Source organism: Phaeoacremonium minimum (genome assembly GCF_000392275.1).
Source record: "Phaeoacremonium minimum UCRPA7 unplaced genomic scaffold PA7_03_scaffold_132, whole genome shotgun sequence".
Taxonomy (NCBI): domain Eukaryota; kingdom Fungi; phylum Ascomycota; class Sordariomycetes; order Togniniales; family Togniniaceae; genus Phaeoacremonium; species Phaeoacremonium minimum.
In genome coordinates this window covers 76,318-91,335 of record NW_006921039.1, presented here as the reverse complement: position 1 = coordinate 91,335, position 15,018 = coordinate 76,318, and the positions used below count along the sequence as shown (strand labels likewise).

Genomic DNA, 15,018 nt, shown 5'->3' with positions numbered 1-15,018 from the left:
ACATAATGGAAATAGGCAACGGATACAGGGATCATCAAAAGTTGTATACACAGGCGAACTATGTCATTCGTTTCCGGCAAATGCATTTGGACAACGGCAAGGTCGCATCGAACTGGTTTGTCTCTAGGACAATGTCATTACATTGGTTATCATCAGGGATCAGATTGGCAAGCGCTTCTAGATCATGGATATTACTTTGATTAAATTCATATACCCTTTATACCTTATCATGCCTTTGATGCTATTAATCCTGCAAACCCAGATCTCGACATGCTGAACAAGCACATACCATCGTTAATCGTGCCACATTGTTAGTGATTTGAGTTCAAAACACGCATTCCCGTACTCTACCAACTCGACCAATCTCGTACTCTATCCATCGCCCAACGCTCTTCCGGCCTGTGATCAAGACACTACCTGGGTTCATGACGTGGCATCCTTCATAGGTGAGACAGAATGGTGGTGCTGTCGTATCTACTAATACCATCGAAGTTGGCAGTGGATACAGGTGCAATGCGCTCGCGTAATCCCAGTGAACCGGCCGAATGGACTGTCTAAAAGGAGCGAGGTAGCCCTGGTCAAGAAGCGTCTTGACAAGCTTTCGAGATGCTTGAACGTCATAAGGAACCTCTGATATAGCTGTAGGCTTCTTTTCTGGCCTGTCAATCTCCATGTCATCTGCCTCGCCATTATCGGGAATCGCTCCTGACATGGCAACATCGTCCTCAATAGTAGGCGGCCGGTTTTCCTCATTCTCGTCCTCCTGTGGCCGGGCGGTGCTTTTGAGACGTACCGCTGACCGCCGTAGACGTGCGGATATGTCATCGCGGAATACAACGATCTCGTGGCTAGGTCCGAATAGAGAAATGCGACTGGGGTTGCTAGTGAAGACAGCCTCGCCGCCTTGGCCGGCGGAAGTTCCTGCTTCTGAGTTGGCCGATGCAAAGGTGCGCCTGATTCTGGAAGTGAACAGATCTGGTACAGACTTTCTCGGCAGAGGAACTGCAGCTCCAGCTGAGAAGGAAGATACCCAGCCATCATTATCGCCTGGGACGAATGTGAAGGTAGCGGTGGTTAGTAGGGTTGGGAACTCGGCAAGGATGGCTGCTAGAGAGTCGAAATACTCCTTGTACTCCACACTGCCACCGCTACCGCCTCGCGCCATGACTGCGTGCTGGGTGAAGTTGCCTGTGAATACAAAGCTCATCGGCGTTGAGCCTTCTGGCTCCATCGCATAGGTTGACAGAATCTTCTTGATCGCCTGGAGTGTCCGCGGTTGGTCAAGATTTAGCTCGCCGAGGATGACCATTCGCCCTCGGCCAGGTATATCAGGAGAAGATGGCTGCCGGAGCAGCCTATGCTCCAGCTTTCGCATGCGTGACCCGCAAGCACGCTCGCTACCGACACCAAGAAAGTCAATCCATCCAAACCCGCCGCCAATGGTGTGATCTTGACCCCCATCAGGACCGCTCACTCCCAAGGTCGCTCTCCTTTTCTCACATGGCGGCTGGCCGATGAAGAAGCCTTGGAAGCGACCACCTATGGTACCTCCAACTCCGCTGCTTCCACTCAGGCCTTTTCCTACCGACTCTTCCTCCTCTTCGTAGACACCGTCGATAAGAACAATCATCCCAGGGGTAAACCAGGCTGAATCGTCAGGGATAGCCACTGCCTGAGAGACGTCGAGAGTTATCGTGCCCGTGAGGTCACTTATAGCGAGATTACCAGTCGGCAAGATATTTAACATGCCGAGGAGCATGTGGTGACTGCCATGCCGACCTAGAAGATTTGCGAGCGGAGTGATTTTATGAGATTGTAGTTCGGATGAAGAGCGTCTCAGAGAGGGTGCTTTTGTACTTGCAACGGCCGATGTTTGGAAAGACTCATTCCTCAGCAACCTTTGATGTATGACGTTGAATCGATTTCGGAAGACGGTCGTTTTGTGTGAACTTGGGGGTAGCAGCGAGGCTTTCGAGGTCTCTCTGCATACCTGTTAATACCCACTCACTGCTCCCTCTCTGGGGAGTTCTTACCTTTCAAAGTGCTTCTTAGCCACATTATATATAAGACGAGGCTGCTCCAATGCGCTGACAACCTTCAGCCATCTCCTCGGATCGTCGACAGTCTCGTCATCTGGCTCCTCTTCGACAGCCAAGCCGGACATGCCCATGCTCGTCTGGCTATCATCTCTGGACAAATTTGCCGTAGGTCTGAGACCTAACCTGGTATTTGACAACTCCGATTCTTGTGATACCTCGAGCATAAGACTGTTCTGACGCGTCAATCCTCTTCCTCCGCTTATGATCTTGCCGCCGCTCATGTTTCCCTCCAGCGCTTTGAGAATGTCCTTGAGCTCAGGGCTCGAGCCGTCCACAATAACGCCGCCATTGCGGTTCTTCCAGCTCTTCGCAACTTCCTCTAGAACTTTCTCGGCGAGCCCTTCTTCGCGCCACCCTGAGCCGCAATGTCTGCCGATGAACGTCGCGAGCTCTTGCAATGCAGAGCTTGTCAGCGTCAAGCTATGTTTCTTCGTGAAAGTTCTGAAGGCAAGCGGGCGCAGTGTCGCCGGGGGTAGAAGAATTGGGAGTATCGTGGCTTTCGTAGGTGGTGCAACGGTAAACGGCTTAATCGGATGTACTGGGGTGCCAAACGCTGGTGATGATGAAGGTATCGAGGAGGATGGCAGCGGCGCAATGCCCTTGCCTGTGAACAGAGCACCGGTCAGCTCTTTTTGCTGCCGCCTCTTAGTTGGACTGAGCTGCATTGCGGTCATTACTCTCCTATACGACTTCTTCGAGAATCCTCAGTCGCAATTAGGGTAAATTTCACACAGTTCGCCTCGTTGTTACGTTTGAGGGCATCAAGACCAGAAATCAATTAAAGAGACGCGACTGGCTCTGGAAGTCGCGTTTCTAGACCACAGAAGCGCGTTGGCGGGGTGGACAAGTGGGTTACAGGGGCCCACCACTGAGTACGGCAACATTGCCGGCCGGGACCCATATGACGGCATGTTAGTTTTCTGAGCAGCTTCAAATTGCACTCGAGCTCTTGACATATGCAACAACATCAAATATGCTCGCATCACGCTTCAGAGCCTCCGCCCAATTAAGCAGCTCCTTATACAGGGCAGTGAGCACCCTGTCCTCCAACGCAAACATTGTAAGAAGCAGGGTGTTTAGGTCATCAATCTCAAGAAGACTAATGTAATGCTCCAGAAAGTCTTTCCTGACCCAGCTATACCCAACAGCTACATCCTGACCTACCTCGAGACTGAACCTCCTTCGCATGATCTCGCAATTGGCACAAGCACGGCCATCCCGCCGACTCCAAAAACTTTCAGAGAGAATCGTCGATTCTTGACGATACTGAACGAGGTCCTAGAGGATCATGCTGCAGAAGATGATGACCTGAAAGCATCGGCACAAGCATTTGCCTCACCAGGCGGTGCTACGCTTGGATCTGGCGGCGCATTCTTCCCACAACAACATCGCCCAAAGAGAATATCAAAAAGCAGTGGTGCTGGCCTTGGTGGAGGTGGTGGTGCTGGCGGAAGTAGCACTGGAGGCGCGAGCGCACAGGGTGGTGCCGGCGGAGCAGGCGTTGGTGGATGGGTTCATCTCAGTGATGTAAGCGAGAATATGCGTAGCCATTATGCACCGGATCCTTTGCTGATACATAGTGCAGAGGAGGAACCCACCAGACTTTGGAAGAATAGCATGGTAAGATCTCTTGGGACCGTTTCTCGCCTCTCTTTTCCATTACTCACCAGAAGCAGGCCGGAAGACATTCTTGGTAGTGTAGAGGTCGATGGTCAGGGAAATCTTAGGGGAAATTTCCAGCCTAGTGGTACCTACAGGATTATCACAAATGAGGGAATGTAGGTGTTTGACTTCACTGGGCTCTCAATACAAACATGAATGCTGACGACTTGATTAGCTTGGGCCTAAGCCCATTTCTGACTCAAAAGCTTGTCACAAGGTTAAGGGAAGAGGAGAAGAAGGAGCAAGGTCTATAAATGATTTGAACATTGAGCGACGGGGTTCACGCTCCCAAACAACAGAACTTGCGCTATGCTTGTATAGCTCTATGTATAAAAAGCGAAATTGGAAAGTCTCTTGCGATTGTGATAATTCCCTACAAACTTGGGAGAGCTATTTGTGAAGAATCTGACATTATGCTGAGATCTTCTTAGGAACTAGTTACCCTAAAAGTGTTTAGTTGTTGTCTTTTGTCTTTTCAATTTCAAACATAGAAGTGAAATTGATATTTTGTGAACCTAGACTGTGTTTTCTTCCCTGTTGCTTCCTGTGAGAAACTCAATTTCATTGTTCCAATATGTTTGGCAGCTGGTTTGTATCATCAGGTATGACTGATCTGAAGCCCTAAGCCCCAGTGGGTGAATCACCGCCAGAAACTTTTATTTTCGCTCTATGTTGCAAATCGAAAAACTCGCACTACATCCAGGTTGTCTCTCACGTGCAGCTTATAGATTCACAATTTTGTGTTATATTGTTGTTCTTTTTTTTCTGGCGAATTGCAGTAGATACACCAGAGGCGGTCTGAGTCCTTGTGCTAGTTCAAGACTAAAGTCAATGTAGCTGTGAGCAATATATGTTGAGATGAGGTGCCTATCACTCATTGCGTTCAGAACGTTAGTTATTCTAGTTGAATTGCCATTTTAGACTATGTTCTGACGTTCTACGTCAGGATTTTTGTTTTGTATCGATCATATGGCCGAACCATCTGTGACATCAAAAGCTCCAAGGCATTCTAGTCAGAGTAGCTGAAGAGCCTCTTCATTAATACACTGCTTCCTGTTATGTTCCATGCGGCGACTGCTCGATGTATGTGGGATGTTGCCGTTTTTGTTTTTGATATCTTCTGCGTAGGTCCGTGACATATTACCTTGTGAACCTCATAGTTCAATCTACAATGGATTCTTGAGGTATTTCCTGTTCCCTCATGATTCATGAGCCATGTTGAAGGAGCGGAAACCCGTTATCGCCTTAAGCTCTCGTCATTTTTACAGACCTCTTTTCCAACCTACGTGCCTTCCAAGCACTTGCTTTCCCAAGCACACTGGGTCGAATTGCTGTGAGTTATTTCCAACCTTGTGTGAATGGATCAGTATTGATAGATCACAGCAACCTTCAATCAAGGCTCTGTGTCGATACATCTTCTCATGATCGCAATGTTTCCGCGTAGATGCCTCGCCGGATACAACCTTCATGATAGACTTACTTGCATAAAGTCTCGAAGCAATTTACTCAAAATCAATTTGAGACATTCTGCTCCGATTACATCTTGTTACAGTCAAATGTCAAAAGCCATGACTTGGCCGGTCGAAGAGTACTATCATGATGGACCAACGCCAGATCCACCTTTGTCTAGATATGTTGGGTATAGTTCGAAGTCGATAGTTGGCTTGCGAGTCTGTCATAGGAAACCGCACACTGATGCATCCGTACAGTGATCAATCCTGGCACAAGACTTGAGGGGACTTTGGTGGTTGCCGGCTGAAAGTTCGGCTAAAGCCAGGGCACCTCCAACACTAACTCAAAAACAGCCTTTGTCAACAAAGCTTCAGGCATCCTACTTCAAAGTCAAGAAAACTAGAAATGATCAGATCACAGTCAAGCCCATGGCTTCGTTGTGGAGGCCCGAGCTGTACAAACGGTTAACATGTCGATGCCGTTCGAAAGAGAGCATGAGTAGGCTGGTGTCGTGATCCTCCGCAAGACACCCATCAACATCTCTTAGTTTTATGTCTCTTCCTCTTCAACACGATAGTCAACCCTCCTCGTTGCCAGAGACCTTCCAAGTCATAATGATACTTCTTAATCCAAGTGAGTGGAGGTCATCGCTGTTGCTGCATAGTTGGCCGTCTATTGCAGTGCGTCCTCTTGATATGCTGATATGAGTGTTTCTCGAGGGCAGCAGTTGCTCATGGTACGGAGAGGTTCTCGGCGTATCTTCCGGGTCCGCAAGCGCGTAATATAATTCCCATTTGCCGACACATGCTTAGTGCATGCCCGTTTCCACGACCTCATCCATATTTTCCCTTTTTGATCCGTTTAATCTCCTGGTTCAATCTCCTGGTTACCTGCAGACATTGGTGAAGATCCTCAACAGGTCTCTCCATGGTTTCCTTGACATCGGGCAAGTAGTTCGTTGTTGTCGAAGTCCCACAACCAATCCTCTTGCCTTAGAACACATCATGATACCACCAACACTTCCTCCTCTTCCTAAATAGACTCAATACTGTCCAACCATAAATCATTAGTATGATGAGAACTTTCAAGTATGCTTCGACGACATAGCTCGTTGGCCAAGGACCACATCCAAACGTAGCGTCGATACCGGGCTGCGGTGATGCTGGAGGCATATGTTATCATCGTTAAGGTCGTCGGCCATGATATTCTATGTTGTCGTGAAATGATTCATGATTTTGGTGCCGGTGTGGCGTACTGTCGAGCTGGGCTTCTATTCCTCCTGATGGATCTTCCCGATCTCTTGCAAGCCCTTTTCTCCCTTTGAGATTCCTCACTCTTTCTTTTGGATTCTTCCATGAAATGCTTCACTTTGATCAAGGTCGATGATCAACTTGGTCCCCCAGATGGCTGGTTTGGTGTGACGAACCGTTCTCCCCATCAGACAGTGACACCGAATCCCTCCTGTTCGATTGCGTTCGAGCGAGCCTAGTGAAGAAGCCCAGCTGATGACGAGGTTACTCAAGGAGTTCTTATATCTTTCTTCGAAGGCGTTCCATCAGACAGATTAGGTATATAACCAGGCGAGTCACCGGTGTCTCGATATAAGATCTAAACCTCCGAAGACGCCCTGTCCGTCCACGGCAGATCTTTACCTGGTAAGTTATAGCAACTGGTCAAAAGCAATGGACGCATCACCACAGATGCAATATAGATTATTTTGTCTCTCTCCGATGTATGGTATATTCATGGTAGTTGCAGGCGTGATGCCATCTACTATGTATTCGGATAAGAGTGAACACCGTCGGTGCCGAATGTCTCGGGGGTAGTTATGGCAGTTATCCGCCCCCTAGCCCCGGGGCGGGCGGATGATATTGGGTGGTGTCAGAGTACGCCCAACTGCAAAGATCATGGCAGATGCAGGAGTTCCCTCCCCGTCTGCTCGTCGTCGTTTCAGGTTCTGACGGGCTGCTAGATTCGCCTGCTGGTATTGGTCGCCGCCGCCCATTGTGCAGAAGAAGGGCAGCCGGCTGACATTACAAATCTTTCATTCTAACGTTTTAGGGGAACGCTGACTTTGCTTCTTCGACTATTGTTCGCGGGAACACGCTCAGGAGGGAAGAGCCTACGAGGCTTACGACACCATCATGAAGATGACGGTTCTACATCTAAGGAGCATAGTATACGCCTCGACCACTATGTGATTCTGTCTTCGGCGACTCAAACAGTGATGCGCCGAGGCTAGGGAAAGCCTCATGCTATGTCTGCTAGCCTGTACAGAGATCGTCCTGAGAAGTAAGGAGAAAGTATCCACCTACTCCTCGGTGCCGACGGTGATGCCTGGCATGCGCGCATACGCGGCTACGATCATGAGACGATAGTATAGATGGGCCGACGGGAAGAGGCGAGTGACAAAAGAAACGCGAGAGGTCGACCGATCGTCGACATCTCGCTTGTATACCGAGTACAACCTCGATCATGTCTGCCCACTGCAACCCTGTGGTCACGACACGACCGGTTTTGTGTACCCAACGCCCAAGCCAGCGGCTCCTGGTCATCGGTGGATGGCTTCCAACTCCAAGTCATCCTCGGTAGCGGACAAGACTCTCTCACTACTGCTGCCCGTAGCCGTCACAATATGCCGTCCACTTGGACCGACCGGCACGCAAGAAAGCAAGACATTGACCCGTTTGTCTTATGCATAGTTTTCTCGCCTGTTTTGATGGCCGAATAGTGGGTCATGAATGACGATCCTGGGGAATATCGTGGCTTCTGAGCCTGTATTCTCCCTTTGACGGGTTGGTTGATATTGTGCTTCCGACGAGTAGACTAGACTTACATGACGCCAAGGCGCAGAGGACAGTCACTCGAACAAGAACTTGAAGACGAAAGAATGGAACAGCGTTCAGGGCTTCAGGGTACCAATACGTAGCCAGGGTTCCATGAGAACGGTGTGATAGCTTGAGACCACTCACAGACTTTGCTGCCGAGAGTACCTATACTTGGACCTCGAGACTCCTCTTCCTCCATATTGAATCTGGTAACTAACAAGCAAGCTTAATCATCAGGAAGCCCCTCCGCTATATGCCGTTGGTAGATCTCTCCTGTAGCCCGCGCTGCTCTTCAGTCAAGAAAATTTCCAGCATAGCTAATCAAAGCTCTTGTAACAAGCCATATATCCCATTGATCCATGCCGCTGAAGCGACAACGTCGCATTGCCATGGCAATTGGAAGGTCATACAGTCGTACAAGGTCTATGAGAGCCGCTCCTCGTAGCATTAAGCAGCTTCCCCTTGCGGATGGGCAACGGTCAAATTCAAGCCTCATATCAAAGATGCAAGCCTCTGTCCGACGGCGTCCCGGTTGATTGATACCGGATAAAAGCCTAAGCCCTTACAGAGGTACAACTGGCTGTTTAACCGGGACCAGGACATGTGTTAACGTGACCGGTCGTCAGTTTTGACTCTCGGCCGTGCCATCCATCTCTCGGCGCGATCAATCTATCGGACTCTGATTTTAGAAACTTGGAGTGCGGGATGAAGAAAGGGTACGGAGGTACGCAGTTGCCCCTACGTTGGGGGTCCGACAAAGCCTTGTCCGTTGCGCATGTCCGGATACGCCCGCCGTGCCCACTGAGACGAAAAGTGCCTTCGAGGTTGGACTACCCCACGAAAAAGGGAGTAAAAGCAGTAGCAAATTAGTCTACATAAGGATGAGATAGTGGATTTGCTGAGAGCCTGAGTCTGCCGCTCAAGAACTGGAAAAAGAGACAACGAGCAATATCGAGAGATAGAGCACGTATCCACTTACGCTCAACTTCGGTGACTGGACTGAACCGAAGAAACCGAGACCGCACAGCATGGCGGCCGAGATCAGCGAGAAGCCTGAGCTCACTTTGAAGGTCGGTCCCAGGCTTGTATCGTCCTTCGAGACCATAAGCTGACTTCAGCTTCCGCAGATTGGCTAGGCGTCACTAAAGCCGTGTTCGAGTGGGCTGAGAGTTATGACTCCAAGGCAAGCAACTCTCAAATCAAACCTGACGATGGCTAATGGTTGTGTCGCCTTAGGACTGGGACAGATTGCGTGGCATCGCCGCTCCTGAGCTCCTAGTAAGTCGTCGTAAGCTCCTGTTGCTGCGATACGTAGTATCTGCAGATTACAGTGTTACGAAATCCGCATGCTAGTCCATAGGATAGAGTTTGCTCACTGGCCTTGTGCAGGTTGACTATTCTCACGTCTCTGGCAAGAAGTGGGAAGCTATGAAAGCCGATGACTACGTCTCAATGATGTCTGATTCGGGCTTTCTGGGCGACCCACTGCTCCAGACCCAGCATCTTCTCGGCATGAGTAGATGGGAGAAGGTCAATGATGACTACATCATCGGCCGCCATCAACTGCGGGCTGCTCACCTGCGATATACTGACGAGAGCCGCACGGCAGAGGAGATGCGCGGCCACAGCCATGCAACCAATGAGCACTACTACCGCAAGGTAGATGGCGAGTGGAAATTCGCTGGGCTGAAGCCTTTCGTTCGCTGGAATGAGTACAACTTCGAGCACGTTTTCAAGGGCTTTGAGGCGCCACAGCGTCGCTAGGCTCAAATTCAAGCTCCGTGACACGGTTGGCCTTTTCTCCATAGAGGAGTCGGCAGTGTCCTTGAGGAAGTTCGCTAAAGGACGCCCTCCTTTGGCGGAGAGTATGCGGGTCTCGGCCTCGGTACCTGGGTGTCTGCATGCAGAGTAAGGGCCGTTAGTCCATGGTACTACGGGGTGTTCGTGTCTACCTCTTAGCTTCTCGGTCTCGGGTGCTTCGGGACGGTTCGTCTTTCCGCTTGGAAGTATTCGGGGATCCATTGGGTCGTACTGCGTCTGTATGTAATCCTTCTCAAGATTCTGGAGACAGATATGAGCAGTGCTACAAACCACAAGAGGGACTCATGCTTCACTGCTGATCGACGTGAACCATCATGTGCTATATTCCCACTAGAAGAGGATTTGTAATTGCTTTAGCCACTTGCAGAGGGTCTTGATAATAGTATTATGAAGCCCCTGTTGACGGAGGCAAGCCTGCACCAGGTGTGCTTCTAGGACGGCCTTCCCTTGCATTGGTTATGAGGCTCACTCTGATCACGGATGAACAGCATACCGACCTAGAAACTTGATTTTGGAAGAATTCGCCCTTCGTATCAAAGAACTCTGCTAGTGACACTAGCCATCTGCAATATTCCAGCCACTTAGAAACAAAGGCTGTCTGCTCAATGCTTTTTCATGTCGAGGGAGCTGTGATGTACGGGACAAGACTTCCCAACGGTACGTGGCGTACTGAGACTGCAACACGAAAGACTAACAAGGACATCAAAGCTCTGAGACATGAGCAATAACAACAAGCGAGAACCCAATATGGCTAAGATGGAACGAAAAAAAAGAAAAACCAAAACGCCATGATATGGGCCCAAAGCATAATGGTGATGCAGCTACGTCTCACACACCTGTCCCTCTCTTATTCAATTCACCGATAGGGCAAAGTTTAGGATATGGGTGTCTTCAGAGTAAGTTCAAAAGCTGGGGGTTCAAAAAGATTGCTCTTTCAATGAGAGCTCGACTACTGAGGGTTTGCAATTGAATCTGAGCAGGATTTCAAAGCACGACGGCCTCCGATATACGGCTGACAGGCTATGAACAGGCTGGGACACGACATGCCGCATGAGGGAGCAGGACATGAGTGCGTCGGTGGCTGAGGTCAACTGTTCGTATTTACAACTGCACGTTATCGGTGTGCAAGATCGAATGCTTATCCACCGAAATACGATGCAGTGTATCGAAGCAATGGGGCAGGATCGAGTCCGCGTATCCACCTCAGGAGGGTCTGTTGCTCAAACCGCCCTAAACGAGTGCCGAAACATTCGACCGAACGTACCGAAGCCATCTCTCAATAAATCCATCAAAGGGCAATTGAGATCGACAAGCTTAGGGGGAGCGGCCGAACACAGCCTTACCTCGAGGAATCAGCCCAATCTGTGAAACAGGCCGGCCGTGTTCAAGGGCTGAAGCCTCTGCAAGGTGATGAGGGTGGACTATGACGACAACTAGAGCCATGGCGCTACCGTTTGACTCAGATATGTAGGCCAAGGCGATGTGACATGCTCGATGGATTGAAGCACATAAACTTGACAGCCTAGTCTAGGGCCCCCGGGGGGGGAGGGAGATGAAGGACCGTGATCAGATAACAGCGGCTGTTGGTGAAAGGAGCCACTTAGAGAAGCAAGATGATCCTCCGCCAAGTTGCATTCTCCATTGTCGGGCGTCTGGAGAGGCTGGCACTGCTGGTATCAAGCCTGCACCAGTCGCATCAGCGGCGGGGATATGAGATCTGGCGAATGAGGAGAAGCATGAACAACCCTGGCAGCTACCTATAACAGCCGCCTAAATGTCGGGTTCGACCAGCCGCACGGCAGCCGGAAGCTAAACCGTAGCACCGGCATGAGCTTATTTTTAGTGAGACCCAATTTAATTAGCGTGCTTTACCTCCCGTATGTGTACTAAATTGTGTTTTTGCAATGCCTCTGGTATTATTTGGAGCAGGTCAAAGAGGATGGGAATTCAAAGAAACTCAGACGAAACTGACACGCACGCAGCTAGAGTCGACGAGTGTCATACAACTCGAGTGTTGCATCCTTGGTGACGCTATCATGTTGCGGAGAGCATTCAGGGCTGAGAAGAGGTGATGCGAACACCGAAGAATCGTCTCCAGCCACGATACACTACAGGTAGGTACATCACAGAGCCCTTGTTGTAGGCGGATTTGCTTCACCCATGGTCTTGTCCTGGCTCGTATGTAGCTAATTTCAGAACGTGCAGTAGAGTTAGGCTTGATATGCACTGCCTGTTATCAAGGGTAAACCCGGCCTCGAGTTCAGCGGTATATCTCAATGGTATCGTACAATACAATACAAGACATGTTCTTGGTGTTTTTCCAGGCAATGAAATTGCAAGTACAATACCCCCACGAAAAAGCCCACACCTTCACGTTTACTTAGGTAGCATCTTGTGACTGGCTCCGGGTGCACCAGGACGGCGATTGTCTACTTATTCACTGGCATAATTACAATTGAAAATACCCGCCCGGGCGGTTTGGCACTGTCGCTTAGTTTGATCTGGGCAAGACTGGCTCCTTTGTGCATATTTGCCAGCCCATCGTGACGGAACGAAACTAGAACCGGCCCCTTTGGGTATCACCAACTGTAGACGACTTATCTTGGAAGACCAAAGACGGTGGGAAATTAACAGGTTCATCGCCAGGGGTTGCTGGCTGCTGGATGCTGGATGCTGGATGGGAAGTGTCTCTGGCGCATTCTCACAGCGCCTGTGGGCGCTGAGGGGCGTCACCGTAGTAAGTCGATCCCGCTCGCTAGCCGGCGGCAGATCATTTACAATTTAGTAGATCACCGAACCTTGCATACTTAGCTCGCAACTTCACACACAGCAATTGCAATCCCTACCCACACGACACCAGGCGCACACGACGGTCTGCGAGCCTACGAGTCTATAGTCCACGGGTCACGGCGCGCGAGACTCAGAACAGCTGGCAGAAGCCCATCCAGTCGATCTGTGCGCTGTCGGCCTCCAGGACCCGCCGTCCCTGAGCGTCACTGGCCCTACGCCCACACCTACGCTGTCCCTGACTGTCTCTGTGCCTGTCTTTCTGTCCGTGTGTTGGGGGTGTGTCGCTTGCTCACTCGGGGACTGATCGACGGCCGTGTCTCAGCGAGGAGGGCCCTGTCGAGGCCCAAGCCTAGGACCCAGCGTTGTGGTCACTTGTCTACTCTGCGACTCGAAGCTCGAGGCTCGAGGTTCGAGGCTCGCTGATGCATCGCTCACCGGCGAACAATGCTGGTTGCTAGGGCCCTTTCTTTCCTGAGTAGGCACCTCCACAGAAGATCCCTTCCTCAAGCCGCACTGATGCCGACATGGTATCGCAGACGTGGACGCTGCTGAGGCGTCAATGGCTCTTCTGACACCGCCGTCCTAACGCGGTGATGATAGTCTTGCAACCCTCTCCGACCCTTACTCGCATCTCGGGCCTCAATCCAACCAACCTCCATGCTGGCTCGCTGCCATCGCGGTCCATGAGACTTCGACTGCCACAATCTAATCCCGGCTCACTCATCATATGGATAATCCACACACACTCTCCTGAATGTGGTTGAGCTGCTGTACCGGCCAGAGGGACCGCTCTAAGGTGTGCCTCGCTGATCTCGTCATTCCGCTCACGAAGCTCTCTGTACCTCAGTGCGTTGCTTGATTCGTATCTCCAGCATTCGGCATAGACCCTGGTCTTGCGTCCCCTCGATGCATTTACCTCGATACCGTTCCCCAGGCGCCTTTTCATTCTCGTTGCTATTCCTATTCCGTACCCTTGTAATGCGTTCTTGTGTCCCTCTGCTGGCCATCATTGGTGCGTATCGTTATTCGATTCCTAAGCCAGATCAGCTACCCCGGCTTCGAGATAAGATACATGGACCTATGTACCCTGGCGGCTGAACGTCTTAACAACCCTGGCGGTTCAGATTGCTTTCTCCATGTCTTAGATACGTACCTCAAGACGCATCACCACCCAAAATGGGAACTAGCCCTCATGGTAATCGAAGCAGGCACCATCTCGGCCACAACGGTAGGTGTGTCTCTCTTTCCAATATTTCCGATATGAGTCTGTCCCGGCCATTTCATACCCTACATAGTACATCCCGAGGGTTGTTCTCTGTCCCATGCAAGGTTCATCGTTTCCTGCAGATAGTTAATTACCCTTTTCCTCTTTTCCCATTTTCGATACCAGTCTTTCTTTTCCTTTCCTGCATTCGCTCGCTGCACCTATTCACTCTTATCAACAAGTGTCCCGGCTGCCCGCTTCAGTTCAAGACACGAGACGTGTATCCGTCTACCCGGGTTCAAAGTTCGGCCACTCGACCTTCCTCTCACTTACACCAACCGGCCACAACATCGTCACGTAACTTTATAGACCCATTGCCAGCAACACTCGACACCAGTCTTTGATGAGCAAACAAACATCATCTGAACACAAGTGTCTTACTGTTTAATCAACGCGTGCCACCATGGTCTATTGCGCATATTGTGGGAAAGAATTCACCCGCAAGGAGCATCTGGAGAGACACATACCCTCCCGTGAGTTCCTGTGTGATGTGATCAGTCATGATGAAGCAATCAACTAACAACGTGACATTAGACACGAATGTCAAACCTCACCGATGCAGTGCTTGTCAGCTATCATTCGCTCGAAGGTGAGTAATGATGGTGTCCCTTTACTGTTACAAACATCGCTAATTCATACCACGATAGGGATCTGCTCCAAAGGCACCACTCGACATACCATGAAGCAAGAGACCCTATGGAGCCACTACCAGGCGGCGTGCCTACCGTCGCAGGTCGAACACCGATAGCATGCCAGAACTGTGCCAACGCAAAGACAGGCTGCGATAAGAGGGTTCCTTGCTCGAGGTGTGCAGAGAAGAACCTGCCATGTGCTGCCCGATTTGCCCGTCGGTCATCCAAAGCCGCGGTGCGAGCGGCTCAAGCAACATCAGCCTTTCCCACAGCTCAACCACCACAGATCGGTGCTGTTTCACCCACGTTTATGGAAATCGACCAACACCTCCCTCCTCAAGAGTCCCCCGGAAAGACATCAGCACCGGGAGATCCAGTGACCACTATAGATCCTCGGTTACAGGACTTGCCGCATCAGAGAAAGTCTCCTGCTCATTCTCACGCAAGCGGTGATGATTTCCCATCTCCTC

The 15,018-nt window shown here is 50.4% G+C and overlaps 2 protein-coding genes across 2 annotated transcripts; one reads left to right on the top strand and one right to left on the bottom strand.

The window, feature by feature from the left end:
* Positions 1 to 325: 325 nt before the first annotated feature.
* On the bottom strand, positions 326 to 2,170 carry UCRPA7_1778 (putative dna polymerase epsilon subunit b protein; the record flags this gene model as incomplete). The annotated part of the gene is made up of 2 exons (XM_007914357.1): positions 326 to 1,709; positions 2,034 to 2,170. The coding sequence occupies 2 exons, from the start codon at positions 2,168 to 2,170 to the stop codon at positions 326 to 328; spliced, it is 1,521 nt and encodes a 506-aa protein (XP_007912548.1).
* A 6,899-nt stretch (positions 2,171 to 9,069) lies between these two features.
* On the top strand, positions 9,070 to 9,805 carry UCRPA7_1777 (putative conidial pigment biosynthesis scytalone dehydratase arp1 protein; the record flags this gene model as incomplete). Its single annotated transcript, XM_007914356.1, has 3 exons — positions 9,070 to 9,111; positions 9,278 to 9,319; positions 9,431 to 9,805. 3 exons carry the CDS (start codon positions 9,070 to 9,072, stop codon positions 9,803 to 9,805), a joined length of 459 nt encoding a protein of 152 aa, XP_007912547.1.
* Between the last annotated feature and the right edge of the window lie 5,213 nt (positions 9,806 to 15,018).